General features: G+C 44.1%; 1 protein-coding gene across 1 annotated transcript in view; it reads left to right on the top strand.

Annotated features, from left to right (window-relative positions):
- LOC124787832 (vacuolar protein sorting-associated protein 13D) overlaps positions 1 to 16049 on the top strand; it is a 557316-nt gene that overhangs the window by 188798 nt on the left and 352469 nt on the right. Inside the window, exon 21 of the mRNA XM_047254770.1 lies at positions 13909 to 14124. Within this exon, the coding sequence (XP_047110726.1) occupies positions 13909 to 14124 (216 nt within the window). The remainder of the gene's footprint in view (positions 1 to 13908; positions 14125 to 16049) is intronic.

Here is a 16049-nt window from a genome sequence, read left to right on the forward strand (position 1 = left end):
GCGTCTCCAGTGGATCGCGCCTGCCGATCTGGAGACCATCATTTCCCACTAATGTGCAAGCCTTGTCCATTGGATCTAGTCTCTCCAATTTGCCTGCAGTGCAGGTCTGTGTGTGTGTGGCATAATGCGGCGGATTTTTGTGGTTTTGCAGTGCTCCTCAGCAGGCCAGAGGCCACAGGTGATGGATTTCAGGAATTGTGACTGTTTCACCACAAGTAAATTGTGCAATGCAGCATTTTAGAGACATTTTATTTATTATAGTAAATTTTGGCACTTTGAAAATAATTTGTATATTAGAAAGTATGGACAATAAGAAGAAGAAAACTGTGGCAGTCGCTGGCAGTTTGTATGCTGTGTGCTCATTATAACACTTGAAAGAATAAATCACACAATACTTGTAAAATATTAGACATAACACAGTGACTAATAACCGACAACAAGAACATAGTAGAACCAATATTTTATTGGTGGTCACTTATAGTGTTGGTTTACACAACTCTTCCTGTCTTGTACACTTCTTTCAAGAGGCCTACTTTTTTTTGAGGTTGTTTCTGAAACCAGTGAAGGTATTTTAAATCTGTCTTTCAGCTCCAAGGAAGTGCATATTTTTGTCACAAATGTGTTTCATTTTGTTGAAATAATATAACAACAGTGGTCTTAATGAAACACACATACCATTTGGCTTACTTTCTCCATCTAAAAACAGTTCATTACAAAATATGTTGACGTTAGTACTTAAGATTTTTGCTCACAAGGGAGAGAGATCTACCACGGAGCCCTAGCCTTTGCAGCATCTTTTCTCTTCTGTGCTGCATGTCTATCTTCTTGCTATTCTTTTTCCCTTTCCTTGGGGAACATGTCTGGTGTTTTTGGGAATGTTCTGCTCTAGCCATAACTGACATAAGAATAGTCTCACCACTGTTTTTTGTTCTTTTTTCCTTTCTTCATTCACCTTCTCCTATCCTTTCTCCGCTTCGGTGTTAGAGGCTCCTCTTTTTTTCTTCTTTCTCTCTATGCACTCCTGAAGGCTGGCCCATGCATCTGATGTGCAACAGGTCACTGGGTAATGCATAATTCTCAGCCCTGGGTCTACAGGTAGGGTTTGCACGTACAGGCCAGGTCCAGGGAGGGATGATTGCCTGAGCTGCTACCTTCCCAAAGTACCAATTGGTCCCTCTGTCAGGTGTTTTGGAGGTGTGACCTGAGGCATGAACAATCACCTAAAGCAGGTGTGCCCTCTTGTGAAGGGGACACCCAGTCGGAAGGAGCATGGCCACATAGATGCTAACAATCATGGGGGGCATGGGGGGGGGGGGGGGGAGGGGGGGGGGGGGAGATCTTCTTGCAATGAGCCAATCATCTTCACAGTCAGCGTTTACAAAATGTAAACAAAATGAGGCTAACGACTCAAAAATGCTCCCAGCTGAACTACGGTTCCTCATGGTTTCACGTACTGAAGGCGGTCAGTCCTTAGCAGTGGTAAATCTGTTTATTATTCAGAAAGGTGTTGATGCAATCGCTGACCTGTGAAATCCTGCTCTCATTTACGCAAAGGAACTACTTCTGATTCTCAAATGCAACAACTACTTGTCGCTTTGCTTCTCCATGGCTTTCCTGTTCGTGTCAAGGCCCATAGAACTCTGAATTCTTCCTGTGATGTTTTTTCAACAAGGCTGCTTGACAGTCTGACCAAGGCTGAAATCCAAACGTACCTCTCTAACAGGGTGTCATTGCCATCTGTTGGGTGACGAAAAAGGTAGATGCCTCGTTAGTGCCCACACACATTGTTTTTCTAAGCTTTAATAGAGTGGTACTTCCATCCAAGATCAAAGCAGGCTTTGCAGTTCTCACAGTCTGACTGTACATTCCAAACCCGATGCGCTGTAACCAGTGTCATCGTATCAACCACACCTGAATGTCGTTTTGACACACTGCCAATTGTTTAACCTGTGGTAGGGATGCTGATGAGGGTGATTGTCCACCTTCTTCTCTCTGCTGTATCAACTGCAGTGGTGACCATGCCACCTCCTCTCGAGATGGTCCCATGTATCTCAATGAGCGGTTTGTCCAGGAGAGCCAGGTAAAGGTAAAAGTTCATTACGTGGTCGCTCGCAAGTTATTGGCTTGTCGCAAACCCTGCATTCTACTGTCTGGCACTTACAGTACTGTTCTTGCTACATCTTGTTCCATGAAGGACATGGCCATGCAGATATGCAACCTGAAATTCAGCTCTGAGGTTGTGAAATCGACCTGTGTCATGGTAGCATTGCAGTCCTCTCATCCAGCTGTGCAACAAGCCATCAAACTCTTGTCTCATGGGGCGAAGTCACTAGCTACACAACCGGCAGGCTGGAAAGGACAGAAGGAATACTCCCGTCTAGACTTCCCATGTCCCTCCAGCCAACCAACACATGAGTCTTCCTCTGCTAACTGGAAAGGCTCCAACAAGGGCGAATGGTCATCTTCGCCAACTCGAAGTTCCTCTTCGATGGTGTTGCCACGTTATTCCTCTGACTGGCCAGCCTCCATGTTGCTGGTGCACATCACCAACTGTTTTTCTGCACTGAACTCCTCAGGCCGACAGCAGAAGAAAGCCGATGCTTCTGTGGACCTCATGGAGCAGGATCCTCCTGCCTCTGTGCCCTGTAGCAGCGAGTCTTCACAAGCTGCCACTCGGCAGCCATCGAGGTGACACCCTCTCATTTTTTTCTCATCATGGCTCTCCTCTAATGGAATGTTCATGGCCTTTGATCCAACAAAGAGGATTTGCTGCTGCTTTTAGAATTGCAGCACCCACTTCTCCTCGGCCTTCAGGAAACAAAATTGCGTCCTTACGACCGCTTCGAGTTTCGCATTTCTTCCTGCTTCATTTTGACCTTCCGCCTGAGGTTGGCATTCCATCTCATGGGGGAGTCTTCAAGCTGTTGCAGTATGCCTTTTTCTTCCTCACTCAGTCTTTTCCCTTTGTACCATTTACTTCCCTCTCCATCATTCAATGTCAGCAGGGCTGCCTTTCTCCAGCTTATTGGGCAGCTACCTCACTCATTTCTGCTGCTTGGTGACTTTAATGCACACCATCCCATTTGGGGTTCTCTCAGAACCTGTCCAAGAAGTGTCCTCTTGGCTGATCTTCTTAATCAGCTTAACCTTTTCTGCCTTAACAAAGCAGCACCCACGTTCCTTTCGGACTCCTCGCACATGTATTCCCATTTGGACTTATCCTTCTGGACTTCCCATTGTCCTGAGTGGTCCGTTATTTCTAACACCTACTCGAGCGGGTGGTCCACTTGTTTTTTGGCTACAGTTTGTCGGTGGCCATTCATGTGGACAGACAGCTTGTTGGTTGTCACTGTCCTCACCCATCCAGCCTCCTCCCTGTTCCCATTCCAGCACTACACAGCCGTCATTTCACCGCCATTCCCAGTCTTTTAATTTCTTTTATTTCTCTCCTTACTGCTACTTACCCCCCTCCCCCCTCAGCACCTTCTCTCCTGACCTCTGTCTAAACCGCGATACTTCACTGTCTGCCACTCCCACCATACTATCCCTCTCCCTCCCCGCCACAGCCTCCTCCTTACCTCCACACAGTCACCACTCCCATCGTGCACTGGTGCTGCTGTTTGCAGTGTGCTTTCAGCTCTCAGAGAATGCAGATGTGTGTGCAAGTTGCGTTTGTGTGTGTGTGTGTGTGTGTGTGTGTGTGTGTGTTTGTACTGCTGACAAAGGCCTTAATGGCTGAAAGCTTTAATTGTGTGAATCTTTTTGTCGTGCCTATCGCGACTCAGCATCTCCGCTATATGGTGAGTAGCAACTTTCCTTCTCTGGTATTGTTACTAATATTATATGTATATATGCCCTCTTTGGGAGATTGGAGATGAGATTGGAACATGATATAGGGTCCCAAGGGGATGTGGTATTACACGTATTCTCTACACGTGGGGCTTTCTTGGCCACCTGCCCTGTTTCCTTCAGAAATTTTTGAAAGACTGAATTTTCAAGGTGCATGTGAGTTCTGCCTTGTCGGACTTCTTTAGCCAGGAAAACAGTATGCCTCAGGGTTCCGCCCTGAGCGTTGTCCTCTTTGCTATCGCCATTAACCCTATTGTGGCCTGTCTCCCACTGAGTATCTCTGGCTCCCTTTTTGTTGATGATTTTGCCACCCTTGTAGTTCTTCACAGACCTGGCTCAATGAGCGGTGTCTTCAGTGATGTCTTGATCATCTTTGATTATGGAGCATCAACAGTGCTTTTGTTTTTCAACTGTCTGAACAGTTTGTATGAATTTCTGGCAGCGCAGTTGATTTCTTCCACCATCTTTACATCTTGGGCCTGTTGATCTTTCATTCATTGAAACTACGAAATTCCGGGGGCTCTTGCTTGATAGAAAACACTCTTGGTCCTGCCACGTCTCACCTGGCAGCCTGCTGCATGTGGCTTTCATCGTCGTACGTGTCTTCAATGGTACTACCTGGGGTCCAAATCGAAATATTCTCCTCTGTTTGTAGCAGGCCCTTGTCCGTTTGATCTAGACTATTGGTGCTTTGTTTTTGAATCTGCACGTCAGTCCTTCTTACACCATCCCAATATTATCCACCATTGTGGCTTCCATTTTGCCACTGGCACCTTTCACACTAGCCCGGTTGAGAGTCTGTATGCAGAAGCTGCCGAACTATCACTGTCCTACCACCATAACTTTCTCCTCAGCAGATATGTATGCCGTTTGTCTGCCATATGTGGCCACCCATTCTCTGCCTCCTCCTTCGATCACTCCTTTAATCGCCAGTATGGTGCATGTCCCTCTTCTCTTTTACCTCCTGGAGTTTATTTTTGGCTCTTTCTCTGGCAGATTAATTTCAAGCTCCCTGCAAGTTTCCTGGTGGGTGTGAACCCTTCACCACCTTGGCTTCGTGAAGTGGCCCTTGTTAACCTTGGACTTCATTCGCTTCCTAAGGAGACTGTACCAGCCTCGCTCTATGCCTTCAGTTTCATGACCTTCACATGGAATTTTGCTATAGTACCTTTGTGTACATTGATGGCTCTTGGACTGACGTATCGGCTTCCGGCACGCTGCTCAGTATTTACAGCAGAGATATTCGCCCTGTATCAGGCCACAGTTTACATCAAACGATGTAGTATTTTCAATTGTGTTATCTGCCCAGACTAACCCGGCACCCTTCAAAGCCTTTGTGCACTGTTCACCGTCCATCTCTTAGTGCAGTGGGGGCAAGAAAGATTTCAATTGCTCACTCTTGATAGAGCCACTGTGATGTTTATATGGGTTCCAGGTCATGTCGGTCTGACAGGAAACGAGGCCACTTACGCTGTTGCCTTTTTGGACATTGCCCCCCCCCCCCCCTCCCCCACCACTTTGTGCACATTGCACCCAACTTTTAACTGTCCACCATTTCCTGTTGTAATGCCGTTTTTTGACCGTGTATGTTCCCATTTGGGTTTGCAGACTGAGTTATCAGCTGTTTCAGTGAATGAGCACGGGTTGTCAACCATGCTTTACTTTTTATCATTCGTAGTAATATGGTGAAGGCCATCTAATTTTTATTTCTGGGCCTCCATTTCTCTATGACGTATTTAATATACCTTTCTCCACGTCCCTGTTTTTACCTATCTTATCTTCCATCATTGGGGATTGACACGTAGTCGTTTTTAACTTCTCTCTTTATCTTTGTGTTTCACAGTTTTGACGTGGGCGCGTATGACACTAGTTGTTTTTGCACCCTAAAACAAAACAAAACAAAACAGAACAAAACAAAATGGGGAGAAGTACAGAAGTCCTTACATTTTTTGTCAACTTATGTCTTTACTTATGCTTGAGATCTCAAAATTTGCCAGGGAAAAATGCTAAAACTTGTCTGGAAATCAGGGAAATATCAGTGAATTTCACTTGGGGAAACTTTTGGTAATCCTGTGAAAGGACACCAGCATGGAAACATTGAAGTAGCCAAGAAAAAAAATGAGCCATTTCTAATGATGACTACAAAAAATGTTTCAAACAGTGGAAGCACCATTGGGACAAATGTATTAGTTGTAATCGAGAGTATTTTGGAGGCAGTAATGTTATTTTGTTAACAATTTGAAAATATATAGCCTTTAAAAAATAATTCTGGTGTCTTTTGGTACCCCCTTGCATTAGAAAGTTGACAGATTAAATAAATAAATACTACTGCCCAGTTACCGTTTTCTTTTGGAAGAGAGTTAATTAACACAATTCCTTTTATTTCCAAAAGATTGATGGTGTGGCCTTTTCTACTGTTGGTGTGGCCTTTTCCACTAATGGCATTGTCCCACCTTTGGTGGTGAAGAACCAGCTTGTATCCAGTGTTTTGATTTTTATTCTGATTCTGGTGTGTTGCAATGATTCCATGTTTCATCCATTGTCACATACCAACACAGAAAAAACTTTTGTTTTTACAAAAAATGCACCAGATTCTGAAAGTATTGTGTGAAATAGTTTGTGATCCACCATGGTAGATACATAGCCCATTGTCCATAAAGCTTTATCATGTGCAATTCTTCATACAACACAATCTTGAAAATTTCACACAACTTAGTACACCCATCTTCCAAGACTAGACCATGGAAAATCCAAGATGGGATAATGACAGTTATGAAAAGGATATTGCTTCTCACTATACAGTGATGATGATGAGTCCCAAAAAGGCATAACAAAAAAGACTGGTAAGTACTAAGCTTTCAGCTTAAAGACTTTGTTCAGACGTAAACAACATATTCACATACATTCAACTAAGTACAGCTTGCACACACACTTGATCACTGTCTCTGTCTGCCGAGACCAGACAGTGAGCAACAGCGTATAATGAGAGAAGCAATCTGGGTGGAGGGGGTAAGGAGGAGGCTGTGGCTGGGAAGGGTGGGTGAAGGTAAAATGCTGCCTGTGAGAGCATACAGGGATGAGATGGGGAGAGAGTGGGCAGCTAGGTGCTGCCAGAAGGTTAGATGGAGTGCAGGGGTGGAGGGGATGTCGAAAAAGAGAGAAGTAAAAAGACTGGGCGTATTGGCGGAAAAGAAGGCTGTATAGTGCTAGAGTGTGAACAGGGAAGGGGATAGATGGATGAAAACACCTGACTAATGAAGGCTGAGGCCGGGAGGGTTAGGGGAACATAGGATAATTCCCACCTGTGAAATTCAGCAAAGTTGGTATTGGTAGGAAAGATCCAAATGACATGGGCTGTGAAGCAGTCATTGACATGAGGAACATTGTGTTGGGCAGTGGGCTCAGCAACTTGGTGTCCAGCCGTTTCTTTGCCACAGTTTGTCGGTGGCCATTCAAGCGGACAAACAGCTTGGTGGTTGTCATACCCATGTAGAGTGCAGCTTAACTTGTAGATCACGTACTGGTTTCAAAGGTAGACCTGCCTTTCATGGGATAGGTGATGTTTGTGACTGGACTTGAATAGCCAGTGGTGGGAGGATGTATGAACCGGGTCTTGCATCTAAATCTATTACAGGAATATGAGCCGTGACGCAAGGGGTTGGGAGCGGTATAGTGTAAGAATGGACGAGGATGTTGTGTAGGTTTAGTATATGGCAGAGTACCACTGTGGGAGAGGTGGGAAGGGTAATGGATAGGACATTCCTTACTTCAGAGCATGATAAGAGGTAACTGAAACACTGGCGGAGAATGTAATTCAGTTGCTCCAATCCTTGGTGGTACTGAGTCATGAGAGGAGCGCTCTTTTTGTGGCTACGTTGTGGGTGTGAGTGAGATGGTGGGTGACGGGAAGGACAATGCACAGGTGATCTGTTTTTGCACAAGTTTGGGAGGGTAATTACAGTTGGTGAAGGCCTCGTTGAGACCTTTGGTGTGTTTCGAGAGGGACTGCTCATCACTACAGCTGTGGCTGCGGGCCGTATTGGTATGGAATGGGTGACAGCTGTAGAAGTGGAGGTATTGTTTGTGGGTTGGTATGTTTGATATGGATGGAGGTACTAATATAGCCATCTTTGAGGTAGAGGTCAACATCGAGGAATGTTGATAGTTGTGTTGAGGAGGACCAGGTGAAGTGAAAAAGGTGTTGAGGTTCTTGAGGAATGCGGATAGGGTGCCCTCACCCTAAACCTAGATCACAAAGATGTAATCAGTAAATCTGAACCAGTTGAGCGGTTTAGGACTGAGGGTAGTTAGGAATTATTTCTTTAGATGCCCCATGAGTAGCTTGGCATATGATGGTGCCATGTGGGTGCCCATTGCTGTACCCCAGATTTGTTTGAAGGTGATGTCTTCAAAGCAGAAGTAATTGTGGTTGAGGATATAGTTGGTTGTGAACCAAGAAGAAAGTTGTAGGTTTAGAATCTGTCGGGTGTTAGGAAAGGTAGTGTTCAACAGTGGTACGGCCGTGAGCATTAGGGACATTAGTGTAAAGGCAGGTGGCATCAATAGTGAAGAGTAGAGCACCATGTTATGAAGGAACAGGAACTGTGGAGAGTTGGTGGAGGAAATGTTTGGTTTTTTTTTTTATGGAGGAGGATAGGTTGCAGGTGATAGGCTGAAGGTGTTGGTGTATGAGAGCAAAGACTCTCTCAGTAGGGGCGCAGTAATTGCCAATAATGGGGAATCTTGTGTGGTTAGGTTTATGGACTTTAGGAAACATTTAGAAGGTAGGAATGCTGGGAGTGATAGTGGTGAGGAGAGAGATAGACTCTGGGGAGAGGTTCTGGGATGGGTGTACAAATTTGAGGAGAGACTGAAGATCATGCTGGATATCTGGAATGGGGTCACTGTGGCAGGGTCTGTTGGTGGATGAATCTGACAGCTGGCAGAGTCCTTTTGACAGGTAATCCTTGTTTTTCAAAACAACAATGATGGAGCCTTTGTCAGCAAGTAGATTATAGGTCAAGATCAGTTTTTAGGTGGTGGATTGTAGTTCTTACTTGCAGATGTAAGGTTAACTTGCATCTTCAGGGATTTGGGGAATGTTGATGATGAGGCAAGTGAGAGTTGAGGACAAGAAATTCTGGTTTTTGCAATCCCAAAGTCCTCTATCCCATCTCACACACTGAAACTCTTGCCCTTGAGGAGCTAGAGCAGCATGCACAGTGCCACCTTAAAAAGCTCTCCAACCAGTTTACTTCCTACTTCTGCCTTGCACTACTACTATCCACCACCTATACAACAGCCTTCAAACTTCCTCCCATAGCTGGCAAACTCTGCCTTGCAGACCTACTGCATTTACCCTACCCTCAAAAATTCCGTACCACCACAGTACAGAATCCAAAACCTAATCCTCCAAAAGCCTTAGTCCCACAGCAGTATCAGTTATTTCCAAAAGCCTTACCTTTTGCCCCACTCCCAAATTCAGTCATGCTGGATTTGTTAAAAACCACCTCTCCTTGTTCCAGTCCCTGCAGTGGAAACACTTTATCACCAATCCTGACAAAGACCTATGTGAAACCCAGCCTGACTCTGTTGACCGCTCCATCCAACTGTGATCCATACCCAGTGCCCCTAATCACCCCTGTTTACTTTCCAGAATTTCTTAACCTCAAACCTTTCCTCAGCAACATTGCCCAAATCCTTCAACGTGCAAGCTAATCCTACAGCCATAGAAAGAACTGCAATCCACTGCCTGAAAACTGATCCCGACCTTATAATCCTACCTGCTGACAAAGGCTCCACTGCTGTTTTGAACCAGAAGGGGTCCACCAGCGCCGGCCGCGGTGGTCTCGCGGTTCTAGGCGCGCAGTCCGGAACCGTGCGACTGCTACGGTCGCAGGTTCGAATCCTGCCTCGGGCATGGATGTGTGTGATGTCCTTAGGTTCGTTAGGTTTAAGTAGTTCTAAGTTCTAGAGGACTGATGACCACAGCAGTTGAGTCCCATAGTGCTCAGAGCCAGAGCCAGTCCACCAGCTGTCAGATTCATGCACCTACAAACACTGCCACAGTGACCCCATTCCTGAACTCTAGCAGGATCTCCAGTCTCTCCTCAAATCCTTAAGACTTTGGGGAGAGGTTGTGGGATGGGTTTATCTCTCCCCTCACCCCTAACATGCCCCACATTCCTACGTTCTAGATGCTTCTTAAATTCTGTAAATCCAACCCCTCTGGACAGTTACTGTGCCCCCACTGAGAGAATCTTTCCTCTCGTAGACCAACACCTTCAACCTATTACCCACAGGCTTTTTTCTCCTATATGAAAGATACCAACCATTTCCTTCACCAACTCTCCACAGTTCCTGTCCAAAAAAGTTTCCAATACCGGCTCCATGGCCATTGTTCGGTCTTCACAGCTGAGCTCTTTGCCCTCTACCAGGCTGTTCTTTACATCTGCCGCCACCGACATTCTGCTTATGTCATCTGCTCAGATTCCCTGAGCGCCATCCAGAGCCTCAGTGATCCGTACCCGGTTCACCCTTTCGTACACCGGATCCAACGCTCTCTTCAGCAGCTGGTGGACGTCGGTACGCCGGTTAGCTTTATGTGGGTTCCTGGCCATGTCGGTATCCCTGGGAACGAAGCTGCAGATGCCGCGGCCAAGGCTGCGGTCCTCCAGCCTCGGACAGCTTCTTGTTGTGTCCCTTCGTCTGATTTTAGCAGGGTCATTTGTCGGTGCGTTGTGTCGCTGTGGCATGCCGATTGGGCTGCACTTACCGACAACAAGCTTCGGGCCTTAAAACCTCTTCCCGTGGCTTGGACGTCCTCCTCACGCCCTTCTCGGCGGGAGGAGGTCGTTTTAGCAAGGTTAAGAATTGGACACTGCCGGTTCAGCCATCGCCATCTGCTGACGGCTGCGCCGGCGCCGTTCTGCCCATGTGGGCACTTGCTGACGGTTACACACATTTTAATGTCCTGTCCAGATCTTAACACACTGCGCCTCGATCTTAACCTGCCTAATACTTTAGATGCCATTTTAGCGGATGACCCACGAGCAGCTGCTCGTGTTCTTTGTTTTATCAATTTGACAAACCTCGCTAAGGACATTTGATGCTGTTTTTTAATCCTATGCCTGTCAGTCTGTCTTTTATTGTGTTTTCCCTTTTAGTTGTTGTTGTCAACTTGTGCCTCGCGGTGCATTCTTAGCGTAGTCAGGGCGCTAATGACCATTGAAGTTGTGCGCCCAAAAAAAAAAAAAAAAAAAAAAAAAAAACCAGTTCCTGTCCCTTTACCACACGGTGCCCTGTTTGTTATTATTGATGCCACCTCCCTTTACACTGATATCCCAATGCCCAATGGTTTTCAAACCTACAACCTCTTTCCTGGTCACCACAACCAAATACATCCTCATTCACAATTACTTCTCCTTTGAAGGCATCACCTACCAACAAATCCAGTGTACAGCAATGGGCACGTGCACTGTGTTATCCTATGCCAACCTATTCATGGGCTAGTTAGAGGTCACCTTCCTAACCACCCAGAATCTCAAACCCCTCACCTTGTTCAGGTTTTTTGATGACATCTTAGTGACCTGAATTGAGGGTGAGAACACGCTATCCACATTCCTCCAGAACCTCAACACCTTCTCCCCCATTCACTTCACCTGGTCCTCCTCAACCCAACAAACTATCTTCCTTGAAGTTGACCCTCACCTCTAAGATAGCCACATCAGTACCTCCGTCCATATCAAAGGTACCTTCCTGACCTCAACCTTCATTAGTCATTTTTCCTCACTCACCTATCCCTTTCCCTGTTCCCACACCACCATCACACTCTGTCTCTGTACTCCTCCTCCTCCCACCCTTCGTCTAAACTCCCATCTGCACCTAGCTGCCCTTCCCTCTCCCACCTCATCCCTGCATGCTCCCATAAACAGCACTTTACCATCTTCCACCAAAACCCTTCTATCTCTCTGCATTAGTGCCCCAGCTGCCTCCTTACCTCCACTACCCAGATTGCTTCTCCCGTCACTTCAGCTGCTAACAGTCTGGCCTTAGCAGCCAGAAACAGTGGTCATGTGTGTGTGAATTGTGTTTGCACTAATTTGTGTGTGTGTGTGTGTGTGTTTTATCTAATTCAGAAGAAGGCCTTTTGGTCAAAAGCTCATTTATTTAGTAGTCTTGTTGTTGTGCCTGTCTGTTACTCAACATATCCACTATAAGTCAAGATAATACCATGTATGGTTTTGATGGTTTCTGTTGTAGCTACACTTCTCAGATGTTTAGGCAAGTGAATTCATAGCCACAATGACTCATGCAAAAAAACGGAAAAGTAAGTATGCTAGATTATGCCTTTCAAAGCAAATTGATGCACTTGTCAGACCAGCGTGAGTTCTTATTATGCTATGAAAATGTGTCTACTTGCGTTGTGATGAACACAAAAACATTTCTTGAAGAGTTTCCTATCCAGTTACCATGCATTCACTTTACAATCCTATTCTGCCCCTGCATGTCCTGTTCCTTGTGCTAAAAGTACAAAGGAAACTGAATACTTTTCCATGAAGGTAGGGCATGAAGCATTGTCTGAATGGCTGGAAAGGATCCTCTGCCATAGTTACTTGAAGGAGGCTACTTAGAGAAGGTCCTGTATGCAATTTAACAATAAACCAGGTATCTGTTACAATCTTTGAAGATATGCTTGAGCATTTCAAGAGAAATATCATACTGTTCTTATCTCTCTCTCTCTCTCTCTCTCTCTCTCTCTCCCTCCCTCCCTCCCTCCCTCCCCCCCTCCCCTTCCCTCTCCCCCTCCCCTTCCCTCTCCCCCTCCCCTTCCCTCTCCCCCCTCCCCCCTCCTTCTCTCCCTCTTTGTGCTTTTCCCTCCTCTTTATCCTTCCCTTTCCCTTTCTCCCTCCCTTTCCCTTTCTCCCTCCCTCTTCACTTCCTTCCTTCCTCCCTCCCTCCCTCCCTCCCTCCATCCATCTCCACCCCTCTCTTTCTATAAACAGGTTTTGACCATGTAAGTCAGAGCATTGCCTTGTGAACAACACATGAATTTGTGTAAAAGATGCCAAATTGCTTAACTTTTGCATGAAGGTACCTCTGAAGGAGGAGTTGGTGTGAAAGCTCAGTAATTTTCAATATTTTATACATGCCTGCCAAGGTCAGTGTCTCTTTCGCATGGTGATCAGTGATTCGCTTTTGCATACAACATTCCATCAGGAATTTTCCATACATTGCATCTTCATTGCACTTCATTCACCACAAAGCTGTGTAAATATTTACTGCTCAGAGAAAATGCAGAAGGGTTAAATATTGAACTACTCAGTATTTAATTTGTGTACAGTTTTTCAGTGTATAAAAACCTGTTAGAATGAGCATCCAGAGGAAGCTGACACAACTAAAGAAAAATATATGCACTTATTTAAAGAATGCTGTATGTTGCTTGTAATGGGTGAGCACGCCACCATTCTCCCAATCACTCCCAGTACTACAAACATTCTGGTTTATGTGTGTGTCTGTAGTTCATTTTAATGTTGAGTTTGACTGTCAGTTATGATTTTTATCTTGGCCCCCCCCCCCCCCAACTCTTGCCTCTGTTCTCTGTTGTCTGTAAAGTCTGACTTTATACCTCATGGTGTCCTTGCATGCATCTTTCATGCTAAAACAGTGAAAATTAAAATATTTTTGCCTTAAAATGAACAAAAATGGTTCTGTATATTGGTAACTATTACTTAGATTGTCCGATAATTATAAATGCATTTAACCTTCCCCCACTCCCTCATTTTTTTTAAAAAAAATTCGCATCATTTTATTCCTGGAAAAAATGTATCTTTTGTGTAGAAGTTTACATTTGTACATCTTTTTGAACTGTCATTTAGGGAATATCACCACTATTAAAATGTTCCCTTAACACACAATAGTATCTTGTTTAGGAAATAGCTGCTTCTTCATAAATGATAAAATTTCTATAAGTAACTCATATTGCTTTTATGCAGTCATTCTTACTAAAATAGACACAGTTTGTCACTGATTTTGTTTTTATGTATAATTTTTTTCTAGACTGGACATTGTACTGGACTCCCCAGTTGTTGTACTGCCACGCTGTGCTTCCAGCTATGAAGTTTTTGTTGCACACCTGGGTAAAATGTCACTAAACAACAGCTGGCCAAGTGAGTCTGAAGACATATGGATAAGGCGTGAATACTACAACATAGACATCAAAGATATTAATGTGTTTTCTCTGGATACGATACGCAGGGGCACACGAGATCTTCAGTAAGTGATTCATGAGAAAGAGATAAACAATAAATGTCTATTTAGTCTATATTAAATGTGGAACTGTTATCTGTTAAAAATTTTATGTAATGTTTGTACTGTGTTAATATACTCACCCATTAATAGTGGGATAAAGATATCATGTAGAACAAATTGGGTATTATATCAAAATGTTAGAAGCAGTCACAATCAAGCTGCAATTAGCCCATTGCAAACAGTATTGTAAGGTGCTTAAAAATGTTATTAGGAAGGCAAAGAGTATGTGGTATGCAAATAGAATAGCTAATTCACAGGATAAAATTAAACCATATTGTCAGTTGTGAAGGAAGTGTCTGGTCAGCAGCACAAGGTCGACGATATGACAGTTCATAGTAAAAATATTTCTGTCACTGATAAATCAGATACATGTATAGTATTTAACAATCATTATTTGGGCATTGCTGTTGAATTAAATAAAAATTTAGATTCTATAGAGAATCATATAACTGTCTTGGCAAATGCCTTTCTAAGATTGATGTCTGAAATACTCCTCTTTGATACAGACAAGGGGGAGATTGAGTCAATAATTAAATCACTGAAGACTAAGGTCTCTCATGGTTATGATGGAGTGCCTAGCAGAGTATTAAAGTACTGTGCTGCACATGTTAGCACTGTATTTAGCCATATTTGTAATTTTTCCTTCCGGAATGGTCAGTTACCTGAACGATTAAAGTACTCAGTAGTAAAGCTGCTTTACAAAAAGGGAGGAAGGGACAATGTAGAAAATTTTAGACCTATTTCTATGCCATCAGTGTTTGCTCAAGTTATTGAAAAGGCTCTGTATGTAAGGATAATTGATCATTTTATATCACATGATTTGCTATCAAATTTACAGTTCAGCTTTGGAAGTTGCTTAACAACTGAAAATACTATATTCTCTGTTCTTTGTGAGGTACTGGATGGGTTAAACAAAAGGTTTCGAATGCTAGGCATATTTTTTGATTGTGTTGTTCACAAAATATTGCTCCACAATTTGGGCCATTACGGAATACTGGGAGTAGCTCACAATTGGTTCACCTCTTACTTTAGCAACAGACAGCAAAAGGTCATTATTCACAATGTTGAGTATGGCTGTGATGTGGGGTCTGAGTGGGGTACGGTCAAGTGGGGGGTGCCCCAGGGATCAGTGTTGGAGCCACTTCTGTTCCTTATTTTCATAGATTATATGCCCTCTAGTATTTCTGTTTGCTGATGACACTAACTTGATAGTAAAGGATGTTGTGTGCAACATTGGCTCAGTTTCAAATAGTGCAGTTCATGACCTAAGTTCATGGTTTGTAGAAAATAAACTAAAACTAAATCACAGTAAGACTCAGTTTTTACAGTTTCTAACAACACAGTTCAATGAAACCTGACGTTTTAATTTCACAGAATTGGCATTGTTGTTGACGGTGTTGTGGTCTTAAGTCCTGAGACTTGTTTAATGCAGCTCTCCATGCTACTCTATCCTGTGCAAGCTTATTCATCGCCCAGTACCTACTGCAACCTACATCCCTCTGATCTGCTTAGTGTATTCATCTCTTGGTCTCCCTCTATGATTTTTACCCTCCACACTGCCCTCCAATAATAAATTGGTGATCCCTTGATGCCTCAGAACATGTCCTACCAACCGATCCTTTCTTCTAGTCAAGTTGTGCCACAAACTCCTCTTCTCCCCTATTCTATTAAATACCTCCTCATTAATTATGTGATCTACCCATCTGATCTTCAGCATTCTTCTGTAGCACCACATCTCGAATGCTTCTATTCTCTTCTTGTCCAAACTGTTTATCGTCCATGTTTCATTTCCATACATGGCTACACTCCATACAAATAGTTTCAGAAACGACTTCCTGACACTTAAATCTATACTCTGTGTTAACAAATTTCTCTTCTTTAGAAACGCT

The sequence above is a fragment of the Schistocerca piceifrons genome, chromosome 3 (genome assembly GCF_021461385.2).
Source record: "Schistocerca piceifrons isolate TAMUIC-IGC-003096 chromosome 3, iqSchPice1.1, whole genome shotgun sequence".
NCBI classification, from domain to species: domain Eukaryota; kingdom Metazoa; phylum Arthropoda; class Insecta; order Orthoptera; family Acrididae; genus Schistocerca; species Schistocerca piceifrons.